Raw genomic sequence first — 22,838 nt, 5'->3', positions numbered from 1 at the left:
GGGTTTTTGGACGGAGGATGGACGCATATGGGACAGCACGGTATCTTCTGGGAAATATGTATTTTACAGCCATCCGTCACAATCACATGAAGAATGTCAGCGGGCCCCCCCCCCCCCCCCACCTCTTTGGACATCGGCCCCGTTTCTGTGGCGATGACAGTGACCCAAACTATCAGCAGTCATGTCGGGGTTTGATCTTTCTTTTGGTTTTTCTTCTGTCTTTCTTACTTTTTCTTTCAACCTTCTTTGCCTCCCTTCGTTCAAAGAGCTCGGGAACAGAGAATAAGGTCACTGATCAAAAGGCGCTGGATGCCGGCATTAAAGAAAAAAATGTTTTAAACTTGAGCTGCACTTTGAACAGTATCCAGACTGCAGCAAAAGTGATAACTGCAAGCAATCACGCTTGATGGAAAAATACTTTTCTACTTATTTTTATTCAAGAACGTATTTTTTTTGTAAAAGACGGGACTTGAGGTAAATGCAATGAAATTGCATTATTAAGAGACATTTCCACACGTCTTTTCCCAATGCATAAGCTCGGTCGGGCTTTAACGCTCCGACCAGAACAGTTTTCTACCAAACAGACACTCTCTCGCTTCAACACCAGCCATGACTCAAACTTCCTCACCGTCCTTCTATTGGTTAATCCTCAAAGCATTTGCCGTTGTGATCGAAACTTAAGTCACACAGGAAAAAAAGCTTCTTTCTCGCCACTTACCCAGCCATGACCCAGTATACCACCCCCACCCCCCGTTAATAACCCCCCCCCCCCCCAGCCTAATCCTGCGGTCCAGCGCTGCCGCCAGCCCTAATTATTCGGCGTGTGGCAGTGGAAGCCCCTAATAGGCCCAGGAGTGTTGCGGTTTACAGAGCGGGTGCAAAGTGCCTGTGATTTCCAGCACCCACTAACCATTGAGAAACCCAGTGGAAAAGCTATAAAGTCCTCCATAAAAACCAAACAGAAAACAGCTTCCATGGAGGAGGAGTGATGAGCTGCCCTCGGGGGAGACCAGAGCACCTGGTGTGCCCCCGTGAAAACAAAACGCTTCATCACAACAACACCGCGGCGCTTTCTGCGGCTTCTCTCAGATGACAGAGGAGGACGACTTACCGTTCGGTGCACGACCTAAAAACAACCCTGGTTATTTGTGGCGGTGAATGCAGGTATACATGGAGTTAGTCTGGTGTTCTTGGTTAACAGTGAGGATGGTTTCAGCATGTAGTTCACCCATGGCTTTTCTGCACAGAATTTAAACTCTTAAGACCTCTGCCTGGTCCTATCCATTCCTCATTTTAATTTATTGTATTTTTTTTTTGCATCGTTTGGACAGGGGCTGGACTCCGGTAGTGTAAATGAATGAACGTGTGGGTTAATAGTAATACTATTAACAAGGCTGGGTGTTTGCTACGCCAGTTTCCAGTTCATGGTCTCTTTTAATTTCAAACACAAACGTCACAGGACAGTATTAGCGCCTACGCAGCGCATCAAGTGATTTTTTTGTTTCATTTCATTTTTTTTGCCAAAGTGGATTCATCCAGGGGACAATAGAATTATGTTGTGTTTTTACCACAATGTAATGTTTCCAGTGTAATATTGTCAAAACACAACCTTGTTAAATAATTATAATCTTTATGCAAAGACACATCCTTGTTTTCAGAAACATGTTGAATTGAATTCAAGGTAGTTTGAGGAACCATGACAACTGCTAAATGTTATTTTTTTTCCTTTTTTTTTAAAATCGCCATAGCACAAACATACATGAGTGTATGAATGTGTGTGCGCACACTCACACACGTGGAAACCAAATATTCATCTATTCAAAGTATATGTGTATATATAACTTATTACTGTAGATAATTTATGTGTTCATAAAAATAAAGTATGCATAAATCTATGGTGTGGTGTATGATTTTCCTGTCTTCCAAGGGATTTAAAGTGTGTCGGTAGCTTTTTCATCTTGTCATGTTCTGGAAGAAGTCTGAGAGCAACATCCCATAATATACTTGTGTTATTAAGTAGGCTCACTGTAAACTGATTCAGATGTTAGATAAGTAATAATCAAATAATCAAGGTGTGACTTATTGGATCAATATGAATTTGGGCACGTGTGTGTGTGTGTGTGTGTGGATGATGGCTGGCCTTAAGCAGCCTCACCTGGCCCGACTGATTGGTCAGACTGATTGGACTCTTGGGCTGGGGAGAGGCTGCACACCTGTTCCACAATGAGCAATCACTGTGCACAGGTTCAACCAGCCATCACACACACACACACACACACACTCAGGGATAGTTCTCCTAGATGGAGCATGGAACACCAGACCATGGATCATAATCAACAAACCTTTACAATACACCGGTCTTAACACCACCACCCTGCGTCCTTTGTCTTGAGGAGCTCTAGAGAAGTCACCTAGGTGGCATTTCTTATGATATACCATAGAAAAATGTCAACACACTTAATACAGAAAGTTATATAGGTTCAATGGTGTTTTTCATCTTCACAGAATAAACCTTTTACGTCACCCTTTACTTTAACAATTTTAAGCAATCACAATGATTGTATTGACTGTCAACAATGACATGACACAACCAAGGAGCTCACCCAACCAAAAATGACCCAACGCATCATTACCACATGCTCCCGACGTCAAAGTGCAGGAAGCCTCAGAACAGCCTCTTGAAGCCACATTCCTCTGGTTAAATAACCCAGAGCGTCCTAATTGAAGATGAACGTATTCGTTCTTCAAATGTGACAGACTGCGCTCGTGTTACCAGAGCTGGCAGAGGACACATCTTGCCAACACCAGAACACGTGTTCTCCTTGAGTTTCAATTTAATAATCCCATCTTCTCATTTAATTTCATGTGTTTGACTGCTGTCGGCCCATCCTTTCTGCCCACTTGAGCACCTGACCTGCTCCTGTAGATTAACGATTTACCATGGAGTCTTTGAGGCGATGGTGGTGTTTAAGAGGACCTATGGGGAAATCAGACAGAAGTGATTCTGGAGCTCGTATTTTCTTTTGCTCACGGGTCGATGTGAGCAAAGCCCAGAGGCGACACTCCTAGCCACCAGACTGTGTGGCACCCTCCACGAGACTGTACAGTCGACTGTCTGAGCGTCTCAGTGTTTGGGAGGAAAAGCCCTTTGCAGGATGACCCTATTGTATTGTCCTATTCCTCACCTCAAACCCCTATTCACCCCAAACAGCATGACATCAGCCATTTCAAAAAGCGCTTGTCACAACGGTAATCGGTACTCTGCGTAGCACTCTCACCTTTCATGTGTGTGTCTGTGTGTGCGCGCCAAGATTGCCAAGGTTAGCTGTATCTGTGTGTGCTGGCATGGGATCTTAAGTCCTGGAGAGAAAGGTCTGTCAAGCGAGTGAGGAGGTTGCCATGCAGCTCTGGGGCACGACTCGGCTGGTGCCTCTCTCTCTCTCTCTCTCTCTCTCTCCCTCTCTCTCTCGCTCTCTATCTCGCTCATTAGGTTTCACAGACACTCACCTCTGCCTCAGATAATCCTCCTTAAATGGAGCCTCTGTTCACAGGGCGATGCAGCTACACACACACACACACACACACACACACACACACACACACACACACACACACACATGCATAGAGTGAAAGTGGGAGTGTGTGTGTGTGTGTGTGTGTGTGTGTGTGTGTGTGTGACCTCGGGGTCCATTCTTTGAGTCTTAAGTGCTTGACTTGGCATACTGTTGATGACTGAGATGAAACGATAGAGAGGAGCAGAGACCTCCGGGCAAGGAGTGCCCTCCTGCTGGCTCCTACAGCAGGCAAACGGTGCGGCTAATTAAAGCTAATAGCTGACACCCGTTTGACACCCGACTACCTCTTACACCGCTACAGCCTCACACACACACGCACACACGCACGCACGCGCGCGCGCACGCATGCACGCACACACAGAGACAGACAGAAATAACACACACACAGACACACTCAAAGACATAGAGACAGACAGACAGAAATATACAAACACACAGAAACAGACAGAGATACAGGGTTAGACACAGATATAAACAGACAGACACACAGAGACACAGGCAGACAGAGACACACAGACATAGACAGACATGCCTCCACACACATGCACACGCACGCGCACACACAGAGACAGACAGACAGAGAAAAAAGACACGTACGCAGACAGAGATACACAGACAGACAGACACAGACACCGATATAAACAGACAGAAGGACAGACATAGACAGACACACCCTCCCACACACACACTGCAGCCTTCCTCTGCCCCTGTACAAACGTATTTAATGGACGAGCAACAGCCGGAACGAGATCAAATGTGCTTACAGGATTGCAACTCCAACTAGAGTTTTGAAAGAGATTTTTTTTTTTCTTTTTTGGGGGGGGATTAATAATTTAATAGGTAATATAAAATCAAGTCTGCTTCAATACTTTTTCTCACAGATAAACCCAAGTTGTTTTGCCACTGCTATTCAGAGTGATCTGAAGCAGTGGAGCCAAATATAACCAGAGGTATCAATGAGCCTTGGTAATCATAGGTTTGTCAAAACATTGTGTGAAATATCCTTTCCTGTATTTAGAATCTGTCAAAAGATTCGTTGTTTTTGAGGTTGGAAACACAATGCAGATTGGCATGAGAGCTCGCCAGGAGTAAAGCACGTGTGAGGTGCTTCTGATGATGTTTGCTTACTTTGTCAGTGGAAGCTGTATTGTGTATATTTCCTCAGCATGACAATATGTGGGTGTTTGATTAGGTATCGATGTCTGTTTCCGTTCCGCTTCAAAAATGTATATTTTTGATAATAAAACTTGTTGAGGTTTGCAATCATGTTGAGCAATTAATTACTTAGGATTCAGAATCTAATGACCAAACCCTTTTGAAACGAAACACTTAGCTTGGATGTTTGCACACCAGACCTACACCCATGGCATCTATCTGCAACTTTATACCTTGCCGTCAACTTTGCATCACATAAATGGCTGTTGATGATGATTGATGATTGATGGTGTATAATGTTGTATAAAATGGACAAAAAATAAAAAAATTCTCAGAGGGGTCTGGCTAAAGTGAACAGCCCATTTCACACACTCACACTCACACACACACACACACACACACAAACCATTTGCTTTAATATGATTTTAATGAGCTCTACCAGCCAGACATGTGGTGGGTGGGGATATGGAGGAAAATGAGTCTTTCCCAAAATGTCCAGAGTTTCTGGTCCACTGCAAAAGCCCTCCACATAAATCCAGAGAAGGGTACCAGCAGTGGAGTGATGCTGTGCAGGCATGCGGCAGGGCAGGATGAGTGTGTTACTTAACACAGAGCAGAGACGACATTCACTGCAGGCCAGACGTAAAAGTAAAGAAAGTAAATAAATCTGGTATTTACTTTATGAGAGGGCCTGTTTGCTGTTTCCACCGGACATGCAAGTGGCTTGGAAGTTGTTTTTTTTAACACAAAAAGGGTACAAAGGAAATTACAAAGGCAATGTTCCAGGGCTTTCCTTTTTGTTTTAATGATGATATAAAATGATGATTTTATATTGTGATATTCTTGATAGTCTTTCCCTCATAAATGTTCATCATTCCAATTTAGAAAATGTTTAATCACGCAAGGCTGCACATACGAAATAAAGAGATAATAAATAATGGTAGAGTTATAGAAAATAAACATTTTTGTATCAAAACAATGAGTCAAATAAAGCTCATGCATAAATTCATTAATTGACAAAACAAGGTGAAACATGATTTAAATGGATTTATTCATTTGCTTCTTCTCGTCAATGTTTTTTTTTTTTTTAGCAAACTGAGGTCCCTACCATGGGACAACAGTTAACAAACCTGAGGAAGATGTTAGCATGCTTCATCCAACAACGCTAAGTATTCAAATGAGGCTCAGTTACTTCTGCACACCATTTGGAATTACAGGCAAACAAAATATATTTTGGACAAAACCAAACCATATTTGTCTGTCGACTTCCTTCAAATGGATCGATGACTTCCTTATTGAACAACGCAAGTATACCATCCTGTTTTTATTAACTTTGATGGCTCAAAAGACACGTTTTAGAGACTTGGACGCATCTGAGATTTTCTTCATTGTTTTGTTATTATTCCCAGCTGGCAATGCATAATTATGACATCAAAATTTCTGCACCCGTCAATTACCCAAATGACCCAGGCCCAAATCCTCAAACAACTGGCTCTCACAACCCAAACCTCAATGTACATGACAGGTTGTCGAAGGCGGAACCAAATGAAACTGTGGGAAGCTAAGTCCACGTCGTCGTCTTCACGCTCTCGTGGTACATTTTGGTAATAAGGGGGCACGAGATGCGGCGGACAGATGCCTCCAGAGCGCTCAGAACCGGGCTCGGAAGTTAGTTCTGCATGCCGTTCTGCACCGGCAACTGGCGCGCTCTCCCGGGAGTCCTTTGTCCGACTGTTCAGAATCAGCCGTGATGGGTTTGATCTCTGGGTGTCCTCCTAACAAGTAAAGCCTTTTCCTGAGACCAACACTCCCACCCACACACTGAGTGAGGACAATCGAAAACAAATGAAAAAGCCCAGCTAACGCAAACCACATGGACGCTAACAACCACAACATGGTCCATCCATAGAGTCATCCAGTTCTTTGAGTTTGCGTTTATAGCCGTAATGGGCGTCTCTGAGGCCCATGAGAGGCTCATTAACCCTGAGCTAAATGCTCAGGCCTTTGTATTTATTTTAAACCTAACAAAGGGAACGGATCAGCCTGTTTCCGACTGAACCATTAAAACCAACTACAATGAAAATAATGCTATTAACAAATTGAAAACAGTATGATCAAATAAATACGGTTGGTTTGTAAATGTGATGGTTAACAGCGCTGCCTATGGTAGCCTTGAGAGGGCCCGGGGATGGAAGTGGACAACACTGCCTGTCCATGCACAGCGTGTGTTTAGGCATCCACCCACTTCTGCAGTCATTGTGGAGCCAGACGGGGCTCGGCGGTGGCTGGCGAGCCGCTTCACGTGAGGTTGAGCAGGATGGAGCCCAGGTTGAGGCGGAGGAAGGTGCAGGAAGGGTCAGTGTTGCGCTGCATCTCCTGCAGCAGGAGGCCAAGGGAGGAGCGTGCAAACAGTCGACGGTTCCTCCTGAACCGCAACGATAAAGACGGGAAAAAAAAATGATTAAAAAGATACTAAACGTATTGGATTACTTTCCAATGTGCATGCTTTTAAGAAACGTCTGTAGAGTTGGTGGCTTCGCTTCGGTGCTCATGGCCTGAAAGGCTGCTATGAGTTTGCCTGAATTTCTATTTCATCTCAATCGATAATTCAAGTTCCTTGTGTCTGAGCTGGCGAATGGGCTGGGTTGCTTCCACCTTCCTTAACCAATTAAAAGGCAGACAACAATTCCACAAGTGACGATTCTCTTTGCTGTGGATTTTTTTAGGCGACGTGGAAGTTTTCTCAAAAAGGCTTCAATGGCAGAATCCATTGAATAAAAAAAGGTGAACTTCAATGGATGCTAGCGTATTTTTTTTTAAAGCCCCACCTACAAGACACTGATTGGATTAGTGTACACTCACTCCAAGCCAAAGTACCACTCAAGCAACCACTGACACCAGACCCTGGATCCAAGAACTAATTGAAAAAAACGGTCGGGAATTCAGGGGTTGGAACCAGGCACGCTATGAGTACATCACACACACCAAGAGCTCTACAACTCACCTGATGTTTGACAGCTTCTGAAGCAGGATGGACAGCTTCTCCAGCAACGGTAGATCAAGAAGAGGCTGCTGAAGAAGCTGGGAGACGGTCGAGAAGAAGTCAGCACAGCTGCAGGCCTCCAGGAAGGGATCCAGGAAACCTTTACGGTACACACATCGGGTGACGATAACTCACTTTTCACAGAGCTGTCATTGCAGGGTAAACACAGATGTAGCCCCCAACTTTAGCATTGAGTAGGTAGGCAGGTGTTTCACTCATGTGTGCTAAGGCACAAGCACTGTTCTGTTATCTGCACTAGTTTAGTGCCCATAATTCACTGCAGTCCAGACGCCAAAGTCACAAAGGTAAATAAATCTGGTATTTTCTCTATTAGAGGGCATGTTTAGGGTTTCCAGTAGGGCCTGCAAGTGGTTTGGAGGGTTTTTTGAAGTATCTAAAAGGGAAAGGGGGGAATTACAAAGGCAATGTTGTAGGCCTTTCCCTATTCACTCACAGCAGACCCATAATTAGTGTTATGAACAACACCTTATGAGCGATGACAAGGATGTGTAAAGGATGTATTTGATCACAGGGCTCTGCAAAGAGCATTGGATTTCATAGCTTCATAGTTGGTCTGATTTGATTACACTGAATTGAGGGAGCATATTTCCATCAGTGGACTCTTCAGATGAAGGGCAGGAAGTGAAATGGAGAGCGCCAAGCAGTAGTACTGTGTTTATGTAAACGGTGTGGACCCAAATAGTCGAGAAAGATCACAGAAAAAAATACTGAAATACATTGGGATCGATCCATTTAGTTGATGCTGTATGATTTATCACACAATATCACACGAATTACCCGCTATCATCAGTAGACAGTAAATTACCTTGTACTCCAGACCTTGTATAACAACAAAGATGAAAGCCTTCAAAAGCCTGGAGTCATATCACTTCTCGTTCTGTTCGGCTGGGTTAACGTTTTGGATAAAAAAACTAAAGGACAACTCTCATCTAGTTTTTGACAGGGTGAGGGTATGCGTTTAGTTTTCCATTGTAAAAGCTCCCAAGTCACAATGCTTAGGCCTTAGCCTTAGTATAAAAACTTATAAAACATTAGCCTTATTAACCTTGGCTTGAACACACCATCAACCTCCAAGAAACCTATCTCAACATTTATCCAGGGTGCACTTCCTGCCCTCCAGCTCAGGATCGCTCCACTGGTGAGACCTCATCTCCGAACCACCGTTTATAGCAAACAGGAGGCACCTTTGGTCTGAAAACCAAAAGGCAATTCAAAAAAACTAACTTTTTTTATTATGGCTACTGCTTATCGGTGTGTAGATTTATTGCCAAAAAATGTCTCATCTATTCTAAATGAAATGCTACAACACAATAACGTGGTCAAACAGGGTAAGGAGTCTGAATACTTTCCTAAGCCTCTGTCTGTGATCTGCATCCCCTCTCTTCTGATCTCAATCAGGTCAGAATGAATGGGATTGTGAGATGAATGCATGCTAGATGATGCCAGCAAAAGTTCTGTGCAAATAATGTAATAAAGCTGCAGTGTGATTAATGGACACCGGTACATCTGCATATTTCTTGTTTGTTTTGTTTAGTCGTTAAAATATGAAAAATGGTTCTGATGTTATACCTCTCCGACACACACCCGCACACACAGACACACCGACACACACACACACAGAAAAATTATTATGGATGCTGGTCAAAGCCATTCTTTGATAGCTTGAATAAGTCTCCATATTGTCAACATTAAAACTGGCCTTTTTTAAAACTAATCGGAATCACACACTATCCCTAAAGGAGATGAAACGGACCAAACAAATAAAAAAGCCATCTATCCACACAGATGGCAGATGCATCACATTCTTTCAGTCAATAAAAGCAAATGTGGACCTTCTGAAGTGAAGCCTGGCCCCCCCCCCCCCCCCCCACACACACACACACACACACACACACACACACACACACACACACACACACACACTTATGAAAAGCTGTTCCTTGTCATGATCAACTTTGTTTTTTTTTTAAGTTCCATTCCTGCTTTAACTAGTTCTAAAACAACGATCTCTGAAATGTCGTTAAATGTTGGTATGATTTTAATGGCAGCTGCCCTGCTGGTTGTGCACCAACACAACCAAAAATATATATTTCTTATATATATTTCTTTATATATGAATATTTGAATATTTGAATATTTATTTATATATGAATAAGTGATTTGATTTTTCTTCTTAACTATCAAATCTAGTCATTGATTGCTTTCCTCTTAACCGATTAGAATTGGCCTTTGGCAATTGGAAACATATAGGCCTATACTATGTTTATAATACAAGATAGTATTATATCAGGTCAGGATTGGCTAGGTTGTCAGCCTCCTGACCTAAAGGTTCTGGGTTTGATTCCCCCATGTCCGCAGCCTACCTGAGCATCCTCGGGCAGTAGGCATAACCCCTACTTCCTCATGACCTGTATCCGAAATCACCGACCCTTTGCATAGTAGTGTCTGCTCAGTGACTAAACAGTAAATACGAACGTGATGTTTGACATCTATGTCAATCCATTAATATATTACGGCCACAATAAATCCTTGTACGATTTCACGGTCGAGGAATCTGATTCGGTAGGTCACCATCTGTCTTGCGATAATTTCTCCTCCCTTTGAGTAAGCTGTTCATTCCAACGCCGTGACGAGGAATCCTTTGATCGGGTTCAGTGGAAAAACTCTTGACCGTTAGAGGTCATCGATTGGTGGAATCGTGAATCACATCAACACCCCCGCCCCGCCCCCCCCCCCCCATCACCAACCTGAGATTGTACAACTCATACCAATCCCAGACTATGGTTTAATGAGAGCCAAGGCTTCCTGTGAGACCGTATCCCACTTCACAGGCCCAGTCGCGTCGCCCCCCGGCTGTTTATGGAAAAAATAGTGGAACTGGAGTCAACAAAGGATTCTGCAGGGCCTGGATCTGCTGCTCGCTTGTCACAACCTCCATGTGTGTTGCCCTTTTCGGACACATGTTCCAAGACAAATGCAGATGACGGGGGCTTTGTAGGTAGCACGGACCTCCGGTTAAGACTCCAAATCCGGACACTGCCCGGATGTTTCCTTTGCTTCAGCGATTCTTACCTCTTTGTGTCAGAGCCCGCGACCGGGTTTAAACCCGTGTCTTGCCCTTGATGGCAAAGGGTTGAGAACGTACAGCACGGGGGGCCTTCCACAAGTTCTGATTTACATCCCAGAGAACTGAATAATAGTGGAGTGGACAGTGGACAATGAGCAGAGCGGTGTGCGTCTGCCAGAAGGGACAACACCATTGAACACGTGGTCACTGACCACACCATGTGTTCAATGGGCCGTCATTATGTGTTTGATTTTTCTTTGTGAAGGAAATGACATTCCCGCGTGAACATTCTGAACGAGTAATCAGCAAGATGCAGACTTGCTCGCGCACACACAAGCCCAGCCCAACAGGGCAACACGCCTCCCTATTCCCATTCGTCCTCCCGTCCTAGATATACAGTATGCTTTTAAACCGTCCGGGTTGTGAGGGACTGCTGCTGCAGTGCAGAGGGCTCAGGACTCACCCAAAGACGTGTTCACCACGTGGTGAACTTTCACTGGTGGACTGATCGCTGGCCTGGGCAGGCCGTCGCTTCTGCACATGTGGCCGTATTGAGAATCAGATGAGGCGCTGGCCTCCCCGCACCACATGATTTGTGACGGTAAAACACGCCCCATAAAACCCCGTGGATAGAAAAGCTGCCAGTGCACCCTGGCCAGGACCCACTTTCCATGCGGCTGCGAGTTCATTTTAGCGTCTATTTTTATGGGCTTTAAATGAGCCCCAGCGGCGTGCTTCACGACGCTCAAGGTCTCGCGTGCCAATGAACTCGCTCGGCGTGTGTGACCCCTCTCAACCTCCCCCCCCCCAGGGGGTCGGAGTCTCCGCGCTCTACCACAGTCTGAGCGGCTGCCCAGCCGTGTTTACTCAGATACCTGTACAGTAGTACCGTACTACGGTGGTGTTGGCAGACTGATCCTGGTCGGGCGTTATTGCGTTGAACATTATCCATTGTACATTAGGGATGTGACTAATAATGATTTTCATAGTTTGTTAATCATTCATCATTATTTTAGATCATCATTTGGTCTATAAAATGTCACAAATATTGGCTTTATTTGACCAGCAGCCAAGACAAACTAGTGTCTGAAGCATTAAGCAGCCAATGTACATTTTTTGTACTTGACTGGAAATAAATTACTCGAACGATGAATCGATTACCAAAATTGGTTTCAATTAATTGTTTTCTGTTGATTGACTCCCTTGACGCCCTACTGTACATGACATGTAGAAAAATACCACAATCAAAACAACTGTAGATATCAGGTTGGAAATGGCCATATGTTATGATTTTACATGGATAACCTTTGCTGCTGCTAGTAGAGACTTTATACGTCTGTGGTGCTGCCGCAAATATATTATATAGGCAGTAGCTGAAGTTTAACAACCTTGTACAGATTGTAAAACACTTTGTGGAAAAGGTTCAAAACTGAGCACTAAAACAGTCCACAGTAGAACCATGCTCACAAGAAGTATCTGGAAATTATTTTATCAGCCAATAGTCAAAGGTGATTTGTTTGTTTTAATCGTGCAACCACGGTTAAAAAAAGGATTAACATGGATCTACATGATAATGTAGGCAAGGTCATTCTGATGGATACAGCTGACGTTGCCATGTTGGATGAGCTCAAACACTTTGATGGCTATGGGATATAGCAAAAAAAAAAAAAAAATGCTATAATTACGACGTAATAAACTACTATTGGTTGCATGTGTAGGTTACACATTTGTTAATTGTTGCTGATCAATAAAAATGTTAAAACCTCTGGGCCATATTAATATCAATAATGAAGCTAAATGACAATTGTATAATTCTATAGTTTTCAGGAAAACCCTTCCAGGTCAGCGCCCAGCGAGCTGAAGGCTGTACTGATTGGGCTGTGTGTGTGTGTGTGTGTACATAGACTCACGGGACTGTGCGGACAGCTGCATCAGGACATCTACGGGCCCATGCAGGCCTCCTCTGCTGCTGGCCCCCAGGAGACGTAGCAGGACCCCCAGGCCCCCGTACTGGAGGAACAGCCCCCGGCTTCCCTCGCTCCTCAGCTGGCTGCGGAGGCTGCCCAGCGCCTGGGCCAGCAGGTCAGCTGCAGGGAAGGGACAAGGCAGAGCCTTAGTATACACAAAGAAGGCATTGGTGGGGAATTGGGGGGGGGGGGACTCACACATCCATAACGTAGTAGTGCCGGTGAGTTGGGAGTGCAATAGTGGAGAGACCTTCATCTCGATTGATCACATGCAAATATTTGCATGAATAAGTAAACATGGTATATGTTCCCTTTTTCTAACGTTTGTCTGTACTGCATTGTCAGCTCACAAATCTGTTCCTCCACAAACCCTGGGAGCCATACTGCGTGCCCTGCACTCCATACATCATCCGAGCCCTGCAGCAACTCATCTCAGATTCTCTCAAGAGCGTTCTTCTTGGAACCGAGTTGCCCAGATGCGTGTTTTTACATTGGATAAAAGCACATTATTCTCATTAGATGAGTTGCCGCTCTCTGTATAAAAAAATAATAGCAACCCATTACAGATGATGGAAACCACCGTCATGGGCGTGGGAACCGTCGCCATCCAGCCTGACGTCAGCCTGGGGAATAGTGAGCCCAGCCGGCTCGGGGCGGGGGGGGATGAAAGGGTCTTTTCTAGAGATGTTACCACTGAGCCCCCAGGAAGGCGAGGAAGGGGGTCCGCTTGTCAGAGTTGTGTCATAATGCGCTAGTAATAGCCAGGGAGGGATCTGAGGTTTACAGTGGTATAGCTAGGGAGCACACGCACACACCTTTCCTTTCCAGCACATGTCGGTCATTGTTGATCGATGAACACACATGGTACGAGGCTAGTTTGACATGTTTGGTTTTTTTACCCTGCATCCCATTACCTCAAAAATCTTGATCACATTAGAGGTGACATGGAAAATTAATTTCACTGCGGAACCTCTGATGAGCCCAGCCCTTTGTTTCTAGACTAAATCAGCTTTTTACAAGTTTGTCCCGATAATAAAATGTGTTTACTGTACGTCGATACACCTACCTGAGCATTTCCAAAACAAAATCAGCTGGTTATTGCCGTTAAATAGATTCTCTCCACCAAACCAATACAAATGCGGATGACGATAGCGCCTTTATCCTTTACAGAGGAGTCGGTGTAGGACAAACACAGGTGTCCCTCATAACACTAATTATGGGTCTGCTCCTTTTATGTCCCTGGGCGGAGGCTGCACACTTGTTCACTAGGCTACCGACATAAAAGGAGCACATCCAGAATGAGTGTTATAAGCGACCACCTGTGTTTATCCTACGGTGACTTTGATACGGGGTCTATGGGCTAAACTGCTTCAGATTTTAGTTGATTCAGTTAAACCCGCAGTCTTTGAAAAACAAAACAAAAACAAAAAAATATCAAAGCAGGCAATCATCCATCATAAGATAAGAGTACAGATTTATAACATTGTTTTATGGATTACAGCAAAGACATAGGCCTGTATTCATGTATATATTGACACGATGGTTCTCTTACCTCGTGTGACGGTGTGAAGGACAATGAGGGCGGAGAGGACACGCGTGCGCGGACAGGGGCTGCGATAGAGCGCGCTCCCCCCGTGGGGTGGACCGCTGTTGCCACGGGAACCGGGCAGGACCCCGTCGCCGCCGTCGCCGTCACCATCCTGGGGCGGGTGTGTCGAAACCTGTGCTCCTATTCGCCGCAGGGTGGAGGACAAGGCCACGCGCTGAGGCCAAGGCCCAAAGAAAATGGTTTTAGAAGAAAGGGGGATGTTGTGCAACGTCCAGGATGCTTCAATGAGAAAAAGTGTTGTTTCATTTAGAATACAAAAAGCAATGCGCTGAATGCATTGACTTAAAGCGCGGCCCGTAGAAAACGCTACGACTGGATCATAAAACTAAGATATTTTTGACCGAGCAAGCCAAGCCATCCAGCCATTTTTTATGCCAACATGAAAATAAAGCACACATGTTGAATTTTAAACTTTGAAAGACTTGGATAAAGGGTAAAGGAGCCAATAAAACCAGTGCTTTAAAACACTTACATGATTTACTAAAAGGCTATGGAGAAAAGAATCCTCTTCAATCATCTTATAGTGTTTGACCTTCCCTCCGAGTGGTGAAGGACTCCACAGTTGGGATTCATCCTGCTCTATTTATGTATGCTTTCAAACTTGGGAACTGGTGTGTGTGTGTGTGTGTGTGTGTGTGTGTGTGTGTGTGTGTGTGTGTGTGTGTGTGTGTGTGCGTGTGCATGTGTGTGTGTGTGTGTGTTTTGGGGGGGAGGGGGTTCAAAGCGAACACATGCTGCCGCAATAACAGACCATGTTATTCCAGTTCCAGAACGTCAAGCTTACAATGCTACGCGGCCAGAGAAACAAACACAGAGTGGCCGAGGTCTCTCTACACTGCGTACTAAGGGTCCATGTCAGGCATTGGGGTTTGGAGACCAAGTTATGGCGTGTGGCAAGTGGTTAGCTAACAGAGGACCACAAAGTGAGCTGTTGTTATGAATGGAGCTTAGGCTCAGAAACCGCCAATGATGGCAGTGGCAGGGTTCCCAGCGATCCACTTCTCAACTTAGCCATATTCCTATTCCCAGTGATGATGATGAAGATATCAGGCCTGCATGGTCGTGAACCAAAGCCAGTCCGTTCTGGGTGCATTTCTAACCAAAGCCACAAGGAGTACGTGAGCATATGTTAGTACGTTGTAATATGTGGATTCGGTCCAATTCCTAGCCAGGAAATATGAGATAATGCCGATTAGCATCTGAGTTAGCATTCCCCACATGAAGGGCAAACAGATACAAAAGGGTTTATTATATTTCTTTCGTCCTTTTTTAACATGTGGTTTGTTACATATGATTTTTTTTTGTATGTAAATATTGTATGATAAATATACTACTATGGCTTCTTTCAAAATGAGAGAGTGCAGATAGTGGGGTTTAGTGTTGTGCATGAAATCAGTGGTGACCGACATTTTACTCTTTACATATAAGGTGGCCAGCAAAAGGTCTTGATAATAATCAAGTGTTTCCCCTAAAGTAAAAGCTTGCAAACAACTTATTTACATAAAATTCAGTTATTTAAGCACTTACATGTGTCTTTCTTTGCAGTAGTAGTGCAAACAGTCACAGTAGATAATAATATATCAAAGGGCTTTCTAAATTCCACAATAATCTCTAAATTTCTAAAGTTCAATGCGCTTTCCTATCAGTGGCCTTCCTTTTAACAGAAACCATCGCCCCCCCCCCCTCGGGATCAATAAAAACCTCACCTGCGGGCTGCTGTCCAGGTGTCTCAGGCCCCAGTAGACGAGACGGAGGACGCAGAGAAGCAGGGGAGGATCTGATAAGGACGTCCGTTGGAGTTGATCTGCCAACAGAGGTAACATCTGGGCCACAAAGAACATAGGGAACAGATGAATCGAGGCTCATCCGGATCATTACCGGAGAGCATACACACCACGTATATTCACTCATTAATATAATGTGGTCAGACGAGTTCCGGGAGGAACTCACCTTCCTCTCCCCCCCTCCCCCCACCGTCTATTGATGTGCATGCCAATATTACAGTTATTTATCAAGCAGCAGACTCTTTCATTCAAACGGACTGATGAGAGAGGTTGAACAATCAAAGCATGCCATCAATATTGGAGGAAGTACAAAAGTTTCCCTAAAATAAGGTGCATATTTTAGTTGTGTTATAATGGAACCGTCCCAGTCAATGTGGACAAAATGCATAACGGTAATACCACCTCAGTTGAATGATTAAGGACGGTCTGCCCACGAGCAGGAAAGACTTTTGTTTGAATGATGCAATTGTGATGCACTAACCTTCACTACAATCACCATCACTACCACTAACTCTTAAGGCCTTCTGACATAACCCCCCCCCCCCTTTCCCGACCGGCTGGTGCCATCTATAATTTAGCATCTTTCAAACGCCAACCGGGGGATTTCCAAGCTTCATATCCTCCTTCGACTAACAAAAAACAAAAACAACAACAAAAGCAAAATGATACCTGGAGACACCGGTCTGTGAGCAGGACCTGTGGGGGAAGACACAGGGGGTCGGTGCCCGTCTCGCGGTGTTGGGCTACTAAAGAGAAGGCCTGTGTCTCCAGCAGCCAGTCCAAAAGCAGGGCGAGGAGCGTAGGGGAGGAAGGCCGCACGAGGCCCTGAACGAGTGGAGGAGGAGGAGGAGGAGGAGGAGGAAGAGGTGGTCAAACCGACTGTAGTCCATGATTTGGGTGGCAATATTATTTTTGGATTTTCATTTTCGTTTCATGTCATCTTCTTTAATTGATTCTATTGTAAAAAAAAAATAGGTTTGGAGATATATTTATGAATATTATAATATAATAATGCAATGCAATCCACCAATAGAAACATGGTGAGACATGCTCGTATTTCCAGGTTGTTCCCATGTAAAAAAAAAAAAAAGTTGGCTCGATGTGATGTTCAGTTGATGTGGACAGTATATCAAACAAAAATCAGTTCATTCATACTAAACGTCTTCATTCATCACAAGTCACTATGTTGCATACAGACATATTAAAGGCAGACTTTCCAAATCCAGGAACCAATTAAAAATTATTTCAAGGGTTACAGTTATCAACAGCCAAGCTAGCCCAAACTCACACAGCAATCTGTGTATGGGTCTGTGTGTGTGTGTGTGTGTGTGTGTGTGTGTGTGTGTAAAAACACATGTGTACACATGTGGGTTGGGCCAGCGTAAATGACCCGTGCAAACACGTTACAACTTAATGGGTCCAAGTAGCTCTAATTATGTCCAATCCCACTGTTTTAAATAGCCGTGAGTTCCTCACTGTGACACTTCCATACATAATAAACTCAGGGGAGCAGGGCTACAGGCGGCCTGCTTAACATCCAGTAGACACATACCTTGTTTGTTGGTTTACTAGAGGCGCCAGTTTTCCCCCGTCTCGATGGCTCGCCAGACTGGGTCGCCTTCGCGCACACATTCACGCGTGCCTTCTCGACCACGCTAGGATCATATTTTCGCTAAAGAAACACACAATTAACAAATGACCATGAGTAAATAATCAATAACAGTGGCAGTAAAAAAAAAAAAAGTGAAACGTGCTTGAATCAATGAAATCTGTATATGCTTATCCACTTGTTAATCAAGACCAGCTCAGTGGAGACACTGCCCCCTGGGGAAACAATAAAGACATTGAAATATGAACGTCACCCCCAACCTCTGTTGGCCCGCGTCCGCTTTTTGACATCGGAGAATCCTTGTGAGTAAAACTTGAATCTGCTGCTCCACGCTCCACGCACTTGCACTCAACTCTATCAGCACATGTCGATAATATCAATATCCCAGTGAACCTATGCACAACTATTTGGTACACTATTTCGTTCATATATGCAGGAATATTTTATCGTTTTTCAAAAATGTATCATAAAATAATCTCTTTAAGTGAGCCATCTCCCATGAAGATGCTGATCAGCGACCCAAAGTGGGGCCACCCCTCCGGGTTGGGGACCACCACATTATGGCTTTAAAGTGCAAGTGAACCCCCTATTTCAGCTCATGTTCGACACTATGAGATTTAATAAAATGTGATTTTGGGCTGAGGATTCTAGGAAGGAATGGGGCCTGTTATCCCCATGGTTACGGCTCACACAAACTTTGTTGTACTTTTTGAATAGTCGTTGTATTGTGGAGTATTATAAAGAGCGATATTGTATTTGACATACACCACACTTTACTATCTGTATCTGAGGATATGAACTCTCTCTCAGGCGTAGACGCCGTGCATCACATAAAAGTGCCCAAGAAGCTTAACCCTCTCGGACATCAACATCGACCACTGCCCAGAGGGGGCTCCACACATCCACACACAGCTTGCTGCCGGTATACCTTTGTAATGAGGACACAGTGCATCAGAAGAGGCTCGTTTCTGTGCCTTTTCAAAAGGCAGAGGGAGCAGAGTGGAACGCTCACAAACTGGTTGGCAGAGACGGGCAAAACATAGGATTTAACTCCCGTTTTACTGGGAGTGATTACTGGGAATTACTGACTCATTTTGCAAAACAGGGATTAAAGGGGACGAAATTCCATACATAACTGTGTCGACAATCAACGGATTTGGGTTCACAAACCTGTTAACCTCAATAAGGTGTGGTGTGTTATTACCTGTAGGTTCTCTAGTCGACCCTGCACCCTCTCGTACTGACTTTCCAACTTGGTGTTGTGTTCACCAAGCTCCTTGAGCTAAATATGAGAAGAAGAGATGAGCGCCAAAGGAAGGTACTTTCGTCAACCTGATTTTTCATGGAAGCTTCCAAAACTATTTAGAAGTATATCGCTCTAATACAATGTGTACAGTGGAGAGAATTCCAATGCCTGTGATAAAAGTCAGAGTGAAGGGTGTATAGTATCATACAAAAAGAAAATATTCTAAAAGTAACACTTTGTTTTTATTTGTTTTGTTTCACTAAAATAATGCAACAGCATGATATTCCTTTGAATTATTTACGCAGCAGGCAGATTCTCCTAAAAGTGTTATGGTCAGTTACTGTACATGCATCAGCTTGCATCAGAGTGCCCTCGTGTGGTCACAGTCATACCAAGGACCAAAGTACATCTTATCCCACAATGACATTATGGGACTTTATTCATGCAGCAGTCCCCACCTGTTTCTTCATGCTGTTGTTTAGCTCCTTCATAACGTTGAAGCTGGAACTCATTCTCTTTATCTCCCCCGTTCTCTCTTTGAGAAGCTCCTGCAGCTTCAACACCTCCCGCTGGTGTCGCTGGTAATGCAATGCAGACACACGTCAATATCAAAGTACTGACTACCAGAAGTTTATATCATTTGGGATTACGAGGTACTGAGCATGGAGTCTGGGGTGTGTGTGTGTGTGTGTGTGTGACCTGCTGAACAGAGAGTATGCAGGAGTTGAGCACCTCCTCCATGCCGCTCAGCCTCCCCAGGGCCTCTGATCTCTCCTCCAGCCTCCCCTCTCTCTCCTCCAGCCTCCCCTCTCTCTCCATCAGCTCCCTCTCCCACTCCTGATGACTCAAACGCTCTGCCTTCACACACACACACACACACACACACACACACACACACACACACACACTTCGACTGTTGCATTTGAAGGACCTGGAATTTTATGCATTGAGATAATAGGTGTGACGCTGTCTCAAGTCTCAACTCATTAACTCATCATCAACTGACTCGTTTTCCCTTGCGCCTTTTGAGGTCTTTGCCTGGAGCCCTTTGAGACTGCCACTGTGATTAGGGCCTACACAAAATGAATTAAACTTGACAAAGATAGAAACGAAGATTCACAAAGAAGGCTAGTGCTAATCCCCACCTTAAGCTGTTTGTAGATTGTCATCATCTCTTGGCATACTTTGTCTAGATCAGAAGGAGAGGATTGGCAAGTGCTGGATAGCAACATGAGCCTACCACTACTTCTATTCAGCGAGTTCCCTGCTGGGGGCTCAGTGTCCTGGCTGCCATCCACACAAGAGGGCAGGGTCACATCTGGGGAGAGAATCGTGGAGCTAAGGATTAGATGTATTTCGGTCACGTCAAATAATCAGCAGTATTATTTGTTTATGATTACATAATTAAGCTGCCCGATGAGCACGCACACGCGAATGCACACAAACACATAAGCATGTACGCACCCGTCTCTGTAGAGAGATGTTGTGTTTCTTCAAGGGGGCAGGGCATGTGTTCTCGTTTCAGCTCAACACATCCATGGAAACTACACTCAAATCTGAAGAAAACATGTTTTGTCTTTGTCAAATCTGAGTCACAGTGTGTTTTCTCCTCGTAGTTGTGCCTTTACACACAGCTTCCATACGATTTTACAGGACTTACTGGTCAAGGGGGTTAGAAACAGCCACGATCAGCTCCTTTAAGGCTTTGTTATATATTTGCACTTCTTTCCTTGTCAGTTTGGATGCATGTGAAAGCACAGCCTCTGGAGCAACAGAACCTACGGTAATCAGTGTTAGAACAGCTGCATAAATAAACTGTCGTACTCAAGTACTTAAATCCCTTAACTGTCACTCGCCTCTGGTCTACTCCACCAGACATGGACACTAAATGTTATTACTCACCACAGCCAAAGCGATGTGTATATTCATCTGAAGACAGAAGCTATAATATGAGAGACATGGTAGTAGCTATATGTCAGCATGTTTAACCAACTTTACAACACTGTTGTTTTATTTATGTTATTGTGAGACACATGATAGGGGTTATGTGTGAAAAGCGAACCTGTTTCATCTTCTCAGAAGACTTTCGTGTATGCTTATCCACTGCGTCACTGTCTTTCAAATCCATCTTCGGGGAGGCTTTTGCTTTTATAAATGTGTATTGTGTGTTTACTGCTTGATGTTGTTCATGGGAACAGGATGGAACAAAAACACACCCCGTCCAATCCAAATTTGGCGGATACAGTCACGTGTCACGTGTCACGTGTCCTTTGCTAAACGAGAGGTTGCCAAGTTGGAGTCTTACACGTATATAAAGCTTAATCATCATTTTTTCTTCTTTGACCAGTATTAACTCGTGTTAGAAAATGCAGATAAAAACAAAACCATAAGGTCATATAAAGTAATGGGTGTGTGTATGTAGTTAATTACTGCAATGCCCAGATCGGTGTCACCAAAAAACTAAAGTACTGCATAAATATGTCATCATATTACCCAAAAGCCAACTCAATGTATAATCATGCATCGGGATAGTATTAAGCAAAATACAAAGAAACGCTTGTCAATAAGGTATTGTGAGTGATCTATTCTGAATACACTACTAACACAAAATGTGTAAGGCCTGCTATGACACAGTGATGCCAGCAGATGTCAGTGCAGCATCAGAAACAACACAACGCTCGTCAGAAGGCCTGTGAGCGGCTCAATTACTGAACGTCATGAACGATATCGGCCAGATCCATTTATTAACGTATAGTGACCGTTTGTGTCCTCCAAGGGTCAGGTATGTGTCGTCACTCATCAGTTTTGACAGTTTTCCCCTCAAGACAGCACGTTATTGTGCGCCTCAGGAGTCCACCAGACTAGTCTAACACTGCTCTGAGACTAAAGTACTTTTAACTGTAGGTAATTATCTGTCCCAGTCATTAATTATGCTAATCACGTGTGTCCCTTTAGGGTGAAATCATTTTGAAATGGCAAATGGTCAGCCAGCCACCATCCACATAATCGTGTCACCTTTGGAAATGTAATCTTTCTTCATAATAACTGACTTGTTGGAACAAAGGACAGAAGATGTGCCTATGTCAACATTGAGCAGATTTGACCTAGATGTGTGTGTGTGTGTGTGTGTGTGTGTGTGTGTGTGTGTGTGTGTGTGTGTGTGTGTGTGTGTGTGTGTGTGTGTGTGTGTGCATGCGTGTGTGTACGTGCGTCTGTGTGTGTGTGTGTGTGTGCGCGCGTGCACTTGCATTTGTATATATTCCTATAGTCATCATCAATAATGCAATCAACGTGCTCACACCATTTTTGCCATAAAAGCTCCTCTAGAATAAAAAAAAAACATATTTATTCATGCTGTTTATGCAGAAATGCAGACGTCTAAGATGTACCACTGGAGGGACACGTCCACATCAGAATGACATCCAATTCCTTTTAATGTCGCAGAGAATTTATACATCCCCCAGGCTATGGTAGCTGAAGGCTCCTCAATTGATTCAGGATAAGAAATATGTCAGCTGTATTCAGTTATAGTCTCTATATATATTCTGTGTCTTATACAACAGCGACAGACTGGGACTGGATGGATGAGAGAGAGTGAAAGTGAGAGAGAGAGAGAGAGAGAGAGAGAGAGAGAGAGAGAGAGAGAGAGAGAGAGAGAGAGAGAGAGAGAGAGAGAGAGAGAGAGAGAGAGAGAGAGAGGCCAGTAGTTGAGAAAGACTAGAAATGAAGAGCGACGTATAGACAGAGAGGGATGGGGTAGTC

General features: G+C 44.2%; 1 protein-coding gene across 1 annotated transcript; it reads right to left on the bottom strand.

The window, feature by feature from the left end:
* Positions 1 to 5,868: 5,868 nt before the first annotated feature.
* Positions 5,869 to 21,248, bottom strand: ccdc138 (coiled-coil domain containing 138). Its single transcript, XM_084478368.1, has 15 exons — positions 21,139 to 21,248; positions 20,979 to 21,018; positions 20,737 to 20,854; positions 20,541 to 20,632; positions 20,222 to 20,394; positions 19,809 to 19,934; positions 19,535 to 19,654; positions 19,035 to 19,112; positions 17,774 to 17,893; positions 16,891 to 17,046; positions 16,144 to 16,260; positions 14,381 to 14,591; positions 12,772 to 12,948; positions 7,735 to 7,873; positions 5,869 to 7,155 (listed from the first exon to the last, which is right to left on the bottom strand). Exons 1-15 carry the CDS (start codon positions 21,202 to 21,204, stop codon positions 7,029 to 7,031), a joined length of 1,860 nt encoding a protein of 619 aa, XP_084334494.1. The 5' UTR covers positions 21,205 to 21,248; the 3' UTR covers positions 5,869 to 7,028.
* Positions 21,249 to 22,838: the final 1,590 nt, after the last annotated feature.

This window comes from Micromesistius poutassou (assembly GCF_964030765.1).
Source record: "Micromesistius poutassou genome assembly, chromosome: 14".
Lineage (NCBI taxonomy): Eukaryota > Metazoa > Chordata > Actinopteri > Gadiformes > Gadidae > Micromesistius > Micromesistius poutassou.
Note: the sequence above shows the minus strand (reverse complement) of the source record. Positions and strands in the feature narration are given on the sequence as shown.